The following is a 15,663-nucleotide window of genomic DNA, read 5'->3' on the forward strand; positions in this document are numbered from 1 at the left end:
AGTTCTCCCCTGTTCTACAGAGTCTCTATGAGTTGGCATCAACCTGATGGCAGTGAGTTTTTTTTGTTTTTTTTTCCTGGTACACGCCAGTGGCCAGTAGCTGTAAAGTGGATTGTGCCTCGTGGTCACTCCCGTGTGCTCAATGGGGCTTGCAGGAGCGGATTTTCTGGAAGCAGATCCTCAGGCCTTTCTTCCAAGGTGCATGTGGTGGACTGGAACCTTTAGCTTTTTGGGTCAGCAGCTGAGTGCCTTAACCTTTGAGCCACCTTGGGCCGCCATACTGGCCAGACTGCTGTTCCGTCAGGAGGAAAAGAAAACGGTTACACTGTGGCGGTCGTGTAGTTTCCTGTTGCCCCGAAGCCCAAACCAAGCACACTGCTCGGATTCAGTCCTGCCTCTTAGCCCCTTCCAGGACAGAGTCGCACCTCGCTCCCTTTGCATGACCCAGCCTGTCAATCTTTCCGGAGCAGCAAGCCTCATCGTTCTCCCTCAAAACGGCCTCCCGGTTTGCATTGCCGACCTTGCGCTAACAGCCCAGCCTGTACCCCACTGGGTCACCAGGGCTCCTTCCATGACAAGCACTGAAATAAAGCCTAAGAACCCCAGTGCCAAACAGATTCCCCCCCCCACCCCCCCATCACATGAAAAAACAAACAAACACCAACCCCCGCAACAAGTGCCTTTGTTTCATTGACTCAGCTGACAAAATTCATCACCCTGTCTCTCATACGCGGACAAGCTGCCTAAGAGTTCGATTCCATATCCCCTGTGTCACTGACTGCCCATCTCGGGCTCTTCCTAGGCAGGCTGTCTGGGTGGCTGAGAAGCCAGAGCGGCGCCGGGCACATCTTCACCAGGGTTCTCGGCCACAGAGCCCTCAGGAGCACTTGGTCCACGCAGGATGCATTCCTTTGCTTCTCCTCGCCTTCTCCACCCCCACCACCAACCGAGGCCTTGGTTCTGAGCAGCAATGGGGTCTCAGCCACCCCATGTTTCTTCTCGCCACAGGAGGAGGGGAGCAGCCTAGTTCTCCTCGGCAGCAGCAGCAGCACAGTGGCTGAGCTGGAGTTGAAGGACTCCCACAGAGAGGCTGGCAGGCTTCTTTCTGGTAATTCCAACCTTTGTGAAATGCCCGCCCCTCAGCAGGGCCACCCGGCTTTGGGGGAGGGGGGTTGAGAGCTGAGGTTAGTGGGACTGAACAAACAGGTTCTGCAGTGCAGCAGACACCTGGATAATTTCCGTAGGGACACTGAAATCCAAACCAGACACACAGGCAGCTACAGACCCAAGACACCATCATCGGATACCCTGTCAGCTTGTCATTTGATAAGTCCAGGAGGTGTCACTGTGTCCCAAGCCTTGACACAGGATTATTGTAAAGGATTATTGAAAAGAGTTAAGGGATTATTTTTCATCCGCCGTCAGGGATCAGCGAAAAAGAGGGTTGGTAAAAAAGAGGAAGGCCCTCAATGAGATGGATTGAGCCAATGGCCGGGAGAGGAGAACAGAGTGCAGCACAGGTGTGAGGTTGCTATGGGACCAGGCAGGTGTTTGGGGCATGGCTGACTGGGCATTGGAAGGAGAACTGGAGGGCACTTTAACAACACGAAGGTGTTGAGAGTCGTTGTCTTACATAGCTTTGGACGTGTTGTCAGGAGAGAAGGTCCCTGGAGAAGCTATCGTGCGTGGTAAAGTAGAGGGGCCGAGGCAAAGAGGAGATGGAGTCACATAGTGGCTGCCAAGAAGGGGCTCAGGCACAGGAATGATGGGGAGGATGGCCCGGGACCGGACAGTGTTTTGTTCTGTGGTACATAACGTAAGGTCACAAGGGGTTGGGACTGACGCCATGGCACCTCCCTACAACAAGCAATCACAATGGATCAGGGCGCCTGAGCATGGGGCTTCCAGCCAGTTTGGCCCCCTACTGAGAATGTATGTGTTCCTCTCATTTCAGATATACTGCATCAGAATCTACAGCTTAACAAGATCCCAAGTGATTCATACAGATCTTGTTTAACTGTAGATTCGGAGTCAGTAATATGAAGTATATATATGAACAGGCACAAGTTCAGCAGAGGGCCCAACGGGAAGGAACCACTTTGGAGCTCTGCTTCGGCATCAAGAACTGTGGGCGGCTGCTTTTGGGGTCCTCTGACATCCTGGGAGCTTCCCGAGGGAAGCAGGCAGGCTGCATGGAGGCAGTCAGGATTCAAACACAGCTTTTGCCACCCTGAGGTTGGCTGGGGCCCCAGAGCCCCTGGAACCTGGCTTCTCAGACGTGGGCAGGCTCACTACCTGCTTCTCACACACAGGGCCCGAGTTCCTGGAGACAGCTGCTTCTCCCCTGGCCTCCCGCAGAAGGCAGCCCGTGTCTTCCAGGACGCACAGGCTCACGTGGCAGCTTTCAGCCCCTCGATCTAAAGGCACGTACTTTCTGCGTTAATGGGAAACTGTCAACTGGACTGTTGTTGCTGGTGGCTCCTCTCCCGGCGTGCCACGGAAAATAAACCTGCTGTGTCAGATCATCAGACTGTCACCAGGAAGAACGGCAAGGATTTGTTTCTGTCCCCCAGCCCTCTCAGATGCCCAAGCTTCAAGCTTCCCCCTCTCTGCTGTAGTTAGAACAAAAGAAGGACCTGATTGAGAGAGGAATTTCATAATGGGAAGGGGAAAAAATCCATATAAAGACCAATGAAAGGGGCCCAGCCTAGTAGAGACCCTCAGGAGAAGGCCAAGGACTACGGCAAGCTCCCCTTGGGAGCATCTTGCTGTAATACCACCTCCTCGAGGATTTCAACGGGGTCCTTTCGCTAAATCACACCACGAGAGAGCAGACCTTTTCCGTACGGGAATCTTCCCATCCTCCATAAAATTAAAATCCTTTTAGCTGCGAGACTGCCGAGTATAATTACATTACAAATGTCAAGTCCCTCTTTCTTTCTCCCTGCCACATTTCACACACCATGGCCCTCAGTGAGGAGAGGCCGGGGGGCGCCTCTCCCTCTACATCCCGGGGGTTCAGCTAGCTTGGCTCCTGTTATCTGGGCCATGGGGACAGATGGGACGTTTGTGGGGTGGCTGGGCTGCATGTGCTGATCGGGGCCAGCTCTTCTGTGTGAGATCTGGACAGGAGACAGCTCAGTCTTCGGGGAACAGCAGGCAGTTCTGGCTCTTCGGGCTTGCTGGCTTCCTGACGCGGCGGTGATACGGCGGGCTGGGACGAGAGGCTCGCTTTTCTCGCCAAGTATTTCCTCACCCAGCTCTGCTCAGGACTTCTGTACCCTGGCTCCCACAGCACAGGCGTTCTCTTCCGATGCTCTCTGGCCAGCAGCTCTCCTGTCAATCATTATGACACCCGGCGCCTTGACAGCTCTCCTGGCTTTGCAACGCCTATCGGATCCGTTTCTGGGCTTCAAGTTGCACGTACTGCCGCTGAGTCTGTGCAGAACTTTTTCCCTTTCTTCCTTCCATCCAGATTTTGCAGTCACAACCAGTGTCACCTGAGCACGGCAGGTGTCAAGGAGCAAACGTTAAGAAGGAGATGAAGTCACACTGCCACCAAGCTGAGCCTGCGATTTACTCAGAACAAGCTGACCTGGGCGGTGTTTTTAAAATAAATGTGACTGAGCTCAGTTCTCTCAGTACCCTGGAGATAAAAACTCCGGGCTTGCTTAACTGGTACATAACAAAGGAAAAGAGGGTTGGAATCCCAAGACATGTCTTTACCTTTACTTCTACTGATTGGAGAGATAAGGGGCCCTGGTGGCCTAGTGTGAAAAGCCACTCGCTTCAAGGTCGGCAGGGTGAAACCACTAGCTGCTGATCCTAGGTAGAAAGAGGAGGCTTTCTGCTCCCTTAAAGATTTATAGCCTCAGAAACTGCCACACGGTGGGGTGGTCACGAAGAGTCAGAACTGACAAAAAGGGCAGAGAGCTTTCTGTTGCTGCTGTGTGTTAGATTTGAGGATTCCTTACATTAATGGAAGAGGGAGCGAAAGAGTGAGGGCGTTACCCCTTGGGAGTGAAATTCAGCTGGGTTCATTTAGCACTTCTTAATGAGCACCCACCATCTTCAGCAGTTGTCTCAACTGCATGTTTACTCACCCATTAACGAGTATTTATAATACAAAAAAGATGAGTTTATTTTATTATAAAGCTGCGTGATGCCGCCTTAAAAATTAAATGACAGCAGGGCATCTGTTACTTGTTGGATCTCAATCAATTCTAAATTACTCTTGTGCAAATGATCTAGTTTTGAATGTGGTTCTATCTTTCTTGGCTTCCACCCATGACCTTTCTTCACAGCGACCCTACAGGACAGGGTAGAATTGCCCCTGTGGGTTTCTGAGATTTTAACTCTTTACTGGAGTCGAAAGTCTCATCTTTCTCTCTTGGAGTGGCTGGTGGCTTCAAACTACTGACCATTTGAACTGCAGCGCAAGGCTTGAAACCCCTATTCCAAAGCAATCCAAACTTACTAGCATCGAGTCAATGCTGACTCACAGCAACCCCCTGTGGGTTTCTGAGGCTAGGCTGTAACTGTTTACAGGAGTAGAAAGCCAGTTTCTCTCCCTTGAAGAGGCTGGTGGTTTCAAACTGCCGACCATATAAATGGCAGCCCAATGTGTAATCACTAGACAACCAGGGTCCCTAACCACCATGCATGCCCCAGGGCTTTATTTTCATTGTTTCCAGGAAGAGACATTACTGCCTTTTGTTTTCCAAGCTCGAAAAACTTTCCTGCAACTTTCTTGGTTGAGTAGTTGAAAGACTGTTGGTGTTGCATATTTATTTTACTGTTATGGATTTCAAATCAATCGGGACACATGGCAATTGGAACTCAACATCTCTCTCTCCATATGATGGATATGGAAGCATGCTTTAAAATTTTTTTTATTATATCTATATCCATAAAAAGAGACACAGTTTTATTGTAGCTGTCAGCCAGAAAAAATTATACATACTGCTAATGGGAAGCACACATGATAAGAGCCTCTTCGTTGGTACAGATAGTGACAAAACTGTATTAGCCACAGTCCTACCAGATTGAGAAGCATTCCCCCTGACAGCAGGCCAAAGAACTGCAGTTTCAAGTGCAACCATTTAGTGGTTGCTGCTCCTGGGCCACAACAATGAAAAATTCTTTAATTTTCCATCAATGCTGTTTGGAAGTGGTTCTTGCTTTGGTGGCTCCACTCTATGAATGCCACTCGATCTGTTTGGTCACATGAGTGGATTATGACCTTGCTGTGAAACTTCCACAGCCCTAACACCGTGGTCCACCATTTTTAAACCTTGCTACAGCTCGTGTGACTAATCTATACCCAACACTAAGGATGCGTTTCTTTGACCAACTGATTTTGCCCAATTAAATACCCCTTTGGGGGATTCATTACCACCAGGTGATGAGGGCCAAGTGCGTGGGGCTGCGGGGACTTGCAGTCGCCGCGGGAAGAAGAGGAAAACCACGCATCCTCCCAGGCCGCCCTCCAACCTGAGGACGTCCAGTCATCTTGGAAAGTGTTCACAAACCGAAACAACCAAACAGTGGATGCGGCGCTCAACTCGGAGATGACATGCCCTAAATCATTTTCCAAAACCCAGCAAGTGCTTGAGAACTACGACGTAGCCCTCTTCTTTCTCAGAGAAGTCTCTAGAAGTGAATCCATTGGCCACAACTATATTCTGGGGGAAAGCTAGGAATGGAGAAGAGGGGGGCTAGGGGGTGAGGACAGACTCGTCACCACTGCTGTACAATGCCTGACGTTCTCAGGACACCATAACAGAGCGCACCCGGTTGGATCTTAAGACGAGCCCCACTCAGCAGGTACAGCCGGCGTCATTACTGATAGTTTCTGATAAGGAAGCTGGGACTTTTTCGCTGTAGTTGAGTCAGTCCTGATTCCTGAGGACCCCATGAACATTACAAGGAAATGCTATGCTGCCCAGTGATTGGCCCTGTGCCATGCCTGTGATTGGTTGTGGATTGAGTTATTGCGATCCGTAGGATTTTCACTGGCTAATTTCCAGAAGTTGATCACCAGTTCTTTCTTCCTAGTCTGTCTTAGTCTGGAAGCTGTGCTGAAACCATAGTTAACCAACAAGCAAGTGGTGATTCAGCCTGAGGTGCACTGGGCAGGAACTGAACCCGAGTCTCCTGCACAGAAAGCAAAAATGTTACCGCTGAATTATCATGGCCTCGTCAGGGACATTTCCTGTATGTTTAAACAAGTAACACACACTGTCTATAATGGTTTGTCAACTTCTCCTTCCTCCCCTGGGAGGTATTTTCATAAACACTGCTATGCTATTAAATGTATACATTGCTATTAAAAATGAGCACAACACATTTACAAAAATACTTCCTGGTGGTGGGGAGGGGTTGGCAAACAAACCATGCATGTTATTTGAATATACATGCAGCCATCCCCTGTTTATTTTCTGTTTTTCAGTAGGGATAGTGGTTTCTGGTCTGTTTCCCCAGCTGAGCTGGAGAAATTACAGGACAGGATCTCTCAGTTGTGCCCCGCTTCACTGCAGGCCTGAAGACGGTGCCCCACCCAGGTGGGTACCAGATCCTGGCCCAACAGCAGCTCTGCTGAATGTAAAACTGATGATTTACTCTGTCGACCTCGCCCGACTCACAATAAACATTTAAAATAAAGCGAAACAAGCATTTCCTTCCTGGGAAAGAAAATATAAAAAGTTGAGAACAGGGTTCAGGCTGAGATCAGATCTTTTGTCTTCCAGGCTGGCCCTTCCCTGAGTCCTCGTAAGGCACCACCACAAAGTGGGGGGCTTCCCAACACAGAGATTTACCATCTCCCTGTTTGGGAGGCTGCAAGTCCAACCAGTGCCTCAGCTTTAGGGCACGACTGTCCCTCGTCAGTAGCCCTGGGCACTCCGCTTGGTAGAGGGCTCCTGGGGCAGTCTCTTCCCGCTGCCCGTCTCTGTCTGTACTGCCCTTTATAAGACACCACTCCGAAGGGGCTAGGTTTAGGACCTACTCCCTGTGACGTCAGTATCATAATGAAAGAAAGGTCTTATTTCCAAAACAAGACCAAAAAGGGGTAGGGTCTTGGGATACATGTTTGAAGGGCATACTGTCAATCCATCACCAAGAGTCTTCTCAGATGCTCTTTGGAGCCACTCTTTGTCCTGTGTCGTCTCTTTTAAATGTATGTTGGGATGGCCGTGACACCTGGGTTCCAGGTCTGTGCTAGGATAAAGGATGACACATCTCTGCTTTTTCTTGCCTATGAATCGTCCATCAGGTTATAAAGAATAGGGTGCTTTGAGGGGAAAAGGCTCTCAGGAGTGAATCACTGTTATTTTTCGTCCATTATAACTGATAAAATATGTCCATTTCCAGTGGCACACTGTCCACTGCTCAACATACAGGTGTTTAGACAAGTACGACTCAGTAGAGCCACTGGCTTTAGCTTTCTGACTACATTTCCTGGATGCCAACCCTAAACACTCTGGTTGGTCTACTTGCTGAACTGAACCGTCCCCACAAGGGCTCAGCAGCATAGTCTATGTTAAGAATCCCATTCACTCAGAAAGGGTGACAATGACTTCACTGAGTCACGTGATACAACATCGTATCACATCCCTCAACATGGGAACAGAGAACCCACACTTACATGTCATCGAAGACCAGCTTCTGCCTCTTGCAGTCTCGGTGCCCATTGGAGACAGGAGACCAGGGCTCTGTCTGCAGCCGTGACTTGTGGAGGAGAATGTTTTCGGAATTGTTGTGCGCTGCTTTCTAAACAACAGACAACACACGAGTCTTTGAGAAACTGCCCACGGGCTGGACAGATCGGCTCATTCAAGAGGATACCTTTTATTCAGGCCTCTATATCACAAGGGTGGTGCTCTGTTTGCATTTTATTTCCATAAAGACAAAGAAATATGAGTGCGTTAGGGCTCCCGCTGAGGGCTTTCACATATGCTGTCCAATCTCATGGTCTCTCTTTAGCAACGAGGACGTCCCAGGAGGCACCCTCTCACAGACGCAGAAACAGAGGCTTGGTGATGTCAGGGAACTTGCTGGTCTCAAGTAGTTACTGTGGGTGGAGGCCCAAGGGTTAGGGAGAAGGGCTCTATGTTTCCCTGTTAGAAAGGCCAGGGGTCCCCCAAGTTCACCGGGCATCACCTCACCCAGGGGGCCTGGTAAAACACAGACTGCTGGGACCCTCCCTCAGTTCCTGGTCTTGGGTGGGGGTTGGGGGGGGGGGACTGCATTTGTAACAAGTTTCCAGGTCCTACTCATGCAGGTGGCCCAGAAAGCAAGCTACACTTGCCCCTCCCACTTAGGTCACAAATGCCCTGGCTCTCATTAGCGGTCTGGGAAGAGCATGAAAAGCCGAAGGCAATTCCAAGAAATTATTCAAGGTGTATTTAAAAAAAAATACCAGCCCACCATTGATCTGTGGGGAAAAAAATCACGATTCCCTAGGGGTATATAGTCCTTCTGCAACTATTTACAGAGCACCTATTATTGCTAAACACATGGATCATGGAAGAACATTTGGCTATGGAAAGCAAATGGATTCCTCCGGAGTCATTAAAATGGCACGTATGCAGAGGCTTGTCTACATATGGACTGATTTTATGTAACATCTTTTAAGCGTCAATAATATTGTTATAGGTGACTAAGGAAACGTGAGATGTTGAGCTTCCAAGATGGTCCTTAAAAACTGTCCCTGCAGGTTCACTTGCTCTTCACCAAAGTACAAAACCAGGCCCATGGCCGTGATAGCCTTACCCTTGCCTGACTCTCAGTCCCTCCCCTGAACTTCTGCCTCAACTTCCCCGCAGGACCTTTGCACGGCCCTTTCTTCGCCCTGCAAGGCCCTTCACACCTTACTGTACTGCTGCTTATCTTTTAGATAGCCCAGAATAAGAATCCACAGCCCACAGCCTGTGAGCTGCAACTGGCCCTTTTTATAAATAAAGTTTTATGGGAAGCCAGTTGTACCCCTTTGATGTAATGTATAGCTCCTTTCATGCTACAGTCCCAGAGGTGAATAGTTATGACAGAGACTGTGTGGCCCACACAGCCTAAAATATTTATTCTCTGACCTGTTACAGCAGGAGTTCTCAATCAGGGACAATTTGGCAAAGACGAGGCTTCCTACCACGGTAAAGAGTCATAGTCTTGGAAACGCACATGGGCAGGTTTACGCTGCCTTGCAACAGCAGTTTCCAACCTGTGGGTCTCAACCCCTTTGGGGGTTAAATGACACTTTGACAGGGGTCACCTGATTCATAACAGTAGCAAAATGACAGTGATGAAGTAGCAACGAAAATAATTTTATGAAAAAAAGGAAAATAAAATAAGTTTATGGTTGGGGGTCACCACAACATGAGGAACTGTATTAAAGGGTCACGGCATGAGGAAGGCTGGGAACCACTGCCCTACAGGATCAGTGGGAGTCGCAGTTTGTTTGTTTGTTTTTCAGGGGAAGATATTTTAAGGCCCTCTGATGGCACAGGGACTTATGGGTCAGGATGCTAACTGCAAGGCTGGCAGTTTGAAACCACTCTCCTCTCCATGGGAGAAAGATGAGGCTTTCTACTCCCATAAAAAAGTTCTAGTCTTGGAATCCCTTGGGGTAGTTTAATTCTGCCCTAGAGGGCTGTTATGATTGTTTGTTTGTTTGTTTTCTTTTGAGAGAGACAATTTTGTGAGACCATAAAAGGGAAATGGGGGTGGAGCTGATGAAAATCTAGCCCCGCCCTCCTATTTCCTGAGCTACTTTGAGGTTGGTTGTGTGACTACAGACCCACCAGCAGAGTGAGTAGAATCCAGAACTGCTACGTTTACTTTCCAGGTTCTTTGCATTTGGGGACAAAAGGAGAGGAGGAGAAGAGGGGGCTGAGAACACAGACTGCTGCTCCAAGGGAGGCTGTGGGAGGAGAAGGGAAACCTGCCGCAGGGGTTCCCAGGCTGGGACGTTGGGAAGCCTACTGCTAGGCCTGCCTGGGGGTGGGGAGCTGAATTGTGGGTCCAGTTCTGAGCAACAGGAGACGAGGGAGCTTCTGGAGCCTGACATGCAGTTTTAAGTCGGGACTTAACTGCCTGAGTCAAGGCAGCTTTCCAAATAAATGGCCCGTTTGGTTCTGAACTCCTTGTTTACTCTGCCCACGGAGTCCTTGTCTTTTTCAGGATGAGAAATAGAACCCGGCATAAAGGCCGCTGGTGAAAATCCGAAGAGGCTTCACATACCCCCGTCTGGTTCCTTCAAACTCAGGCCCTTTGTGGGGAGAGGGGAAGGGGTGCACTCTTTACCACTTCTCCCCAGAAACAGAATTTATGGATGTCTCTATGGGGCCTCAAACATATGCTTAAACTGTGCTGAGGCAAGAAGGCTGGTGGTGCAAAGGTTACTCAGTTGCTGACTGAAAGGTCAGCGGTTCAAATCCATCCATTGGTTCTGGGGGAAAAACAACCTTGTGACCTACTTGCATGAAAGACTCACTCTCACCACCACCGAGTCAATGTCGACTCACGGCAACCCTATAGGACAGGGTAAAACAGGCCCTGTGAGTTTCCGAGGCTGAAACTCTTTACCGGAGTACAAAGCCCCGTCTTTCTACCATGGAACAGCTGGTGGTTTTGAACTGCTGACCTTGTGGATTGCAGCCCCAAATGTAACCATTACACCACCAAAGCATTAAGACGGTAGCCAAGAAAGCCCTCAGGGCGGTTCTGATCTGTCATCTGGGGTAGTTATGAACTGAACATTGACTCCAGGGCACACAAGAGCAACAAGAAGAATAAGTGCTCGCACCCTGTCTGTTCTGACTGGGGACCGCGCAGCGCCCACGCCCACGTACCGTGAGGTCTCCCGCGTGCGCCAGCAGCTGGTTCTCGGCCTTATGTTTTTTGTTGGCCGAGGCCGACGTGAACAGACCGTTGCCAGTGGGCCTGCCGGACGAAGCGAAGTCCTCGCTGGCGTGTTTGTGTTTTGAAGCATCAGAGAGGGGTGACATGGGTGACCGGAGCATTTTTTCATTTTTATTAATTGGTATTGCCAAGCTTGAAAAGGAAATTGCAGAAATGGAATGTCACAGTGTCAGCACAGGGAAAGATAAACGGTTTACAGATGACCCAAGCCTCCCATTTCAAACCTGTTGGTAGGAAGGGGTTTATTGGGACTTATCACACCAGGAGACAACTTCATGGTACTAGGAACATCATGAATAATACACAAATTACGCTCATGGAGTCTTTTCTCTTCTGATGGGGACAGAGGCTTAGTCTGGAGTTAGCACCAAACCAAGTGACTACCAATAACACCTTCATTTTCTGAATGTCCACCCAAGGAGCTCTCAAGACCTAAATAACCAACCCCCTGTTTTTCTAAGAAAGCACACGTAGCAAGTAATGAAAAAAAGGGAAGAAAAATCACTTTACTGTGATAAACAAGCTCTTTCTTACTACCAAGGCTGGGCTAACACTGTGCTTGCACTAATTCTTAGATGGAAGACTCACACAGTCACCAGGGGCACTGCAGAGATGGACTTTTAATTCCTCTGTTTCTGAGGTCGCCAAATCAAAACATACACAGTATAAAAACGGTTCTATTTTCTGACTCTTATTAAGGGTACTAATCAATTATGCCTGAATGGAACACTCGCAAAAATAACCCATCAAAGAAGAAGGAGACACTGATGTCTGAGTCTTGATCATGTGTATCATAATGTTAGGGTTCATCCACCTACTTTCTTTTGAAAAAAAAAAAAGGAAAAGTATTGTTTGGGGAAAACACATGAGTTTGAAATAAATGCCATCACTGCTAATTTGGGACGCAGAGCGCAGACGGCCAGTTAGGAAAGGTAGAGGCGTTTAATAGGAACTTCCTCTTCCCCAGGGTACGACCGCTTGATTGCATGTGTGGTGATCACAGCAACAAGTCATTAAAAGTCACTTTGAAACGCAATTTTCTTAGTTGGTGATCACAGCGTTGAAAGCACAAACATGGGCCTCTAGAACACATGCTCAAACCAAAGCCCTTCATGTTGCTTGAGTAGATGACATGTGGGAATAGAATTTCTGGAGATGGACTTCTGGTTCAAGAAGCACCGTGCACTAACCACCGAGAAGATGAGCTCTGGGAACCACTTGGGGTGATTCCGCAAGTGGTGCCTCTCCTGATGGTGACAGGGATTTCCATGCTAAAGACAGATGTGAATACAATTGTTTTAAAAAGTGTCAGTGCAAAAGGTAGCCATCCAACGTCTATCTTGTATCAGACACTACATGGTTTTAGAATGAGCAGGTAAAACGGAATTCCTCACGTAATCATTGCCGTCGGCATGCAGGTGTCCCCTGGTTAGAGACTCAGCTACCAACATAAGGTGTGGCAGTTTGAATTCCCCAGTGAACATGGAAGAAAGGCCTGGTGATCTGCGTCTTGAGCCCCCGTGGAGGACAGCTCGGTGTTACACACTCCAGTTCACCAGGTGATGGTGTTGACTCACTGGCCATTGACTTATTTTTTGTTTTGTTTTTCTGGTTAGGAGGCCTATGGTTACCTCTTCTGTATCATGACAAGTTCATAATTTAAGTTGACCAACAAGGTTAACTGGAGCTTCCCTATCACCCAGATACAACTGGCCAGGAGTCCTCACAACTGCAGATTCACGCAGATACACACACGCCACTCCCTTTCCTAGACAGAACTCAAGCATGTTCACAAGCACCGTGTCGGTACTCGCACCACTGAGAAGTGGTACGGGCTGTCAGGCACCGGCTCTAGAGCAGGGTCTTTAAACTCGGGGTCTTTGCACTTGGGTGGAAAATGTTACACCTTCACGTTCACTAACTTTTAGCTGAAATGCTAGCAGTTCTTCCAATGAGGAGAAACTAGGACGGTGGTTCAGTAGTACTGTTGACAAGACCTGTGATGGTGTCACTAACAGAAACCGCCTTCACGTTGGGTTCCTGTTGCTGCAGGCGTCCTGAAGCACTCGTGACATATTGCGGCAGTTAAGAGAGCAGCTCGAAATACTGCTCCAGGAGCTCTGGTGGTGCAATGGTTAACTGCCCGGCTCCTAATGTCAAGGTGGTCGGAACAGCTCTCTTGTAAAGAAAAACTCACTGCCATCCAGTTGGTTCCTCCTCACAGCGACCCTGTAGGACAGAGCAGAACTGCCCCTGTGGGGTTCTGAGACTGTACGTGTTTACGGGAGTTTACGGGAGTAGAAATCTCTCCTATGGAGTGGCTGGTAGGTTTGAGGCACTGACCTTGTAGACAGCAGCCCAACACCTAATCAACTCAGCCACCAGGGCTCCTCTGTAAAGGTGATACCCTAGAGAACCTGATGGGGCAATTCTGTTCTGTCCCCTGGGGTTGCTATGGGCTGAAATGGGCTCAGTGGCTCTCAGCAATGCAGCACTGCTTCACACTTCACGGAGAGGCACGTATCTCAGGACAGCACACGTGAGAAATACCTGGGGCCCATGTTTTCCCTATGTCGGCGTGTGTGCTGCGGGCACACCCTCTACTCTGCACCGGGGTTCTGTGGACCAGGCTGTGTGCACCCGGCTCTTCTCCTGTTAGTCCCGCTGGGGCCTCGTCCTCTTCCCCAAGGTTACTTCCCAGCTCTGCGGTGGGCCGGGCCTGCGCGCCGGGGCTCTCCAATTTCCTTCCCGAGTTTTAGTGCTGCTCTACATCTTTCCTAACCTTTTCCGTTTACGTTTTTATGTGTTGTGCTGAACATTAATCTCTCTTTAAAAATTCCTACGTATACAGACAGGGAGACTTGAGGAGTGTCTTTGCAGAGGGAAAGCGGTTTCCAGGCGGTGGTATTTCGACATGGAAAGAACTCTCATGACTGATGAGAAGCTACTCGTTTATAATAAATATCTGAGACCTTGCCTGGCTGGAAGCCATTTATCACAGAGGGGATGCAGGCCCCAGTGAGTCCATCTGAGTCCCTGTAGAGGAGGGTCAGGGGGACCTTGCTGTGTGGCGGTGTAACCTTGAGGCACAGATCCTCGGTGACACCACGCTTCGAGCCTGCATCTAAAAGCTTTGGCTGGGCACTCCGCTCGTGTCCTATGCCTCTTCCTTTGTGCAGTAAGTGCCTTGTCCTGACAAGTTATATGGTTGCTGCTGCTGGCTGCAGTGGTGTCTCCTTCAGACTCATGGCGGTCTCATGCCCAGGGGGATGAACAGCTGCCCAGTCCTCCCCGGGGAGGATTGCAGACTGGACCCCGGTGACCCATGGAGGCTTTCGCTAGTTGGTTTTTTAGAAGTGACTGCCAAGCTTTTCTTCCTAGTCTTTGTCCAGAAACTCCACTGAAATCTATAAGCCTAAACTGACAAGGACAGGCAGAAGCTGCACAGGGATTCCATTGGGCCAGGAAATGAACCCATGGGAGGTTAAGACTCTTGATTGAAGCACCCATAGACCCCGTATGAGTTTAGCTGTGACTCTTAAGGAAAACAACGGCTTGAAGTTCACGGTGTTTTCAGGGAGGAGGGTTTGTCCTATTGGGGAGTGGGGTGGGCAAATTCTGTGTTTAAAACAATGCCTTTGGGTAAAAATAACTGGTCTTTCATTGCAAAGGATGAAGTTATGTAGTGTTGAGGGGCTGCCCGGTGAGGCTCACATCGGGGCATCATTAACCCCTAAGCAGGAATGGGGAATGGCCAGCCCTTGGGACACATACGGTCTGCGGAATCTCAATACCAGCTAATGTCACATGCCTCACCGAAGAGAAGCAGGTGCAGCGGTCACATTTGGGGTGCGCTCATTGGACCATTGTGGCTCAAGAATGATGTTATAAATATCAACATGGCCCTTGGCAGAAAAAAAAAAGGTTTTTCCCGGTCCCTCCCTTAGACGAATGGAGGGATGTAGATGTGGAGTTCAGGCGGAGGACCCTCGTTAAGAGTCTGCCAGTCCTCTAACACGGGCTTTCAGACCCAGCCCGGCATGGCGCAGTTCCGCCCAGGAGGGGCCCTGTCCGTACCTGTTGATGCTCATGTTGCAGTGGGTTGCAGACACAGTGCTACTGGTCAGTCGTGAAGAGCTCTCCCTCTCTGACTGGGCCTTCTTGGTCTCCCTGTAGTCGTCTTCGTTTTCACACTGTGTGTCAATACAAGAAAACCAATCATCTTTGGCTTTGGGGTGTCGGGGGGTGGGGAGGGGGTGACTTCTCCAGAAAACCCAGGAGGCGATATGGTGCCCTGGCCGGCTGATGTCCTGTCAGTGTCTCTCCCGGCAGCGCGTGGGGAGGTGAGTCCCCACCCTGTGACCCAGAGGGAATATTTCCAATATGAACACGGCTCTGCCCTCAGCGGGCCCAGGGCCCACCCCGCCGCACACATCCTGCTCTGAAGTCAGGCTGAAGCTGCAGTATTCCTCCTTTTGGCATCTCCTGAAGCCAGCACATGGTATCGGGACTTCATAGTCTCCGAGCTTCAAGGGCAACAACGGGCAGTGACAAGGTAAGGCCTTCCTTTTGAAATTCACGCCTTTGATGAATTTCAAGCAGAAGTTGCTACCCGGTAGTGCCTCAACCCAGTAGAACAAGGAAGGATTCGCTGACACCTTAGGATCCTGGAGGCACCTTGGAATACAATGAGGCTTTGGGTTCTGCTTTTGAAGATTCTGTGTAACATTAGATGTGTATTACAGT

At 49.5% G+C, this 15,663-nt stretch overlaps 1 protein-coding gene across 6 annotated transcripts in view; it reads right to left on the reverse strand.

Annotated features, from left to right (window-relative positions):
* The window catches only part of AFF3 (ALF transcription elongation factor 3), a 614,141-nt gene that overhangs the window by 23,215 nt on the left and 575,263 nt on the right, over positions 1–15,663 (reverse strand). For all 6 annotated transcript variants that reach the window (XM_075563238.1, XM_075563237.1, XM_075563235.1 and 3 more), the window contains 3 exons: positions 14,995–15,110; positions 10,848–11,049; positions 7,646–7,770 (listed from right to left, as the gene is read on the reverse strand). In XM_075563238.1, coding sequence (XP_075419353.1) covers positions 7,646–7,770; positions 10,848–11,049; positions 14,995–15,110 — 443 coding nt within the window. The remainder of the gene's footprint in view (positions 1–7,645; positions 7,771–10,847; positions 11,050–14,994; positions 15,111–15,663) is intronic.

The sequence above is a fragment of the Tenrec ecaudatus genome, chromosome 11 (genome assembly GCF_050624435.1).
Source record: "Tenrec ecaudatus isolate mTenEca1 chromosome 11, mTenEca1.hap1, whole genome shotgun sequence".
Taxonomy (NCBI): Eukaryota; Metazoa; Chordata; class Mammalia; order Afrosoricida; family Tenrecidae; genus Tenrec; species Tenrec ecaudatus.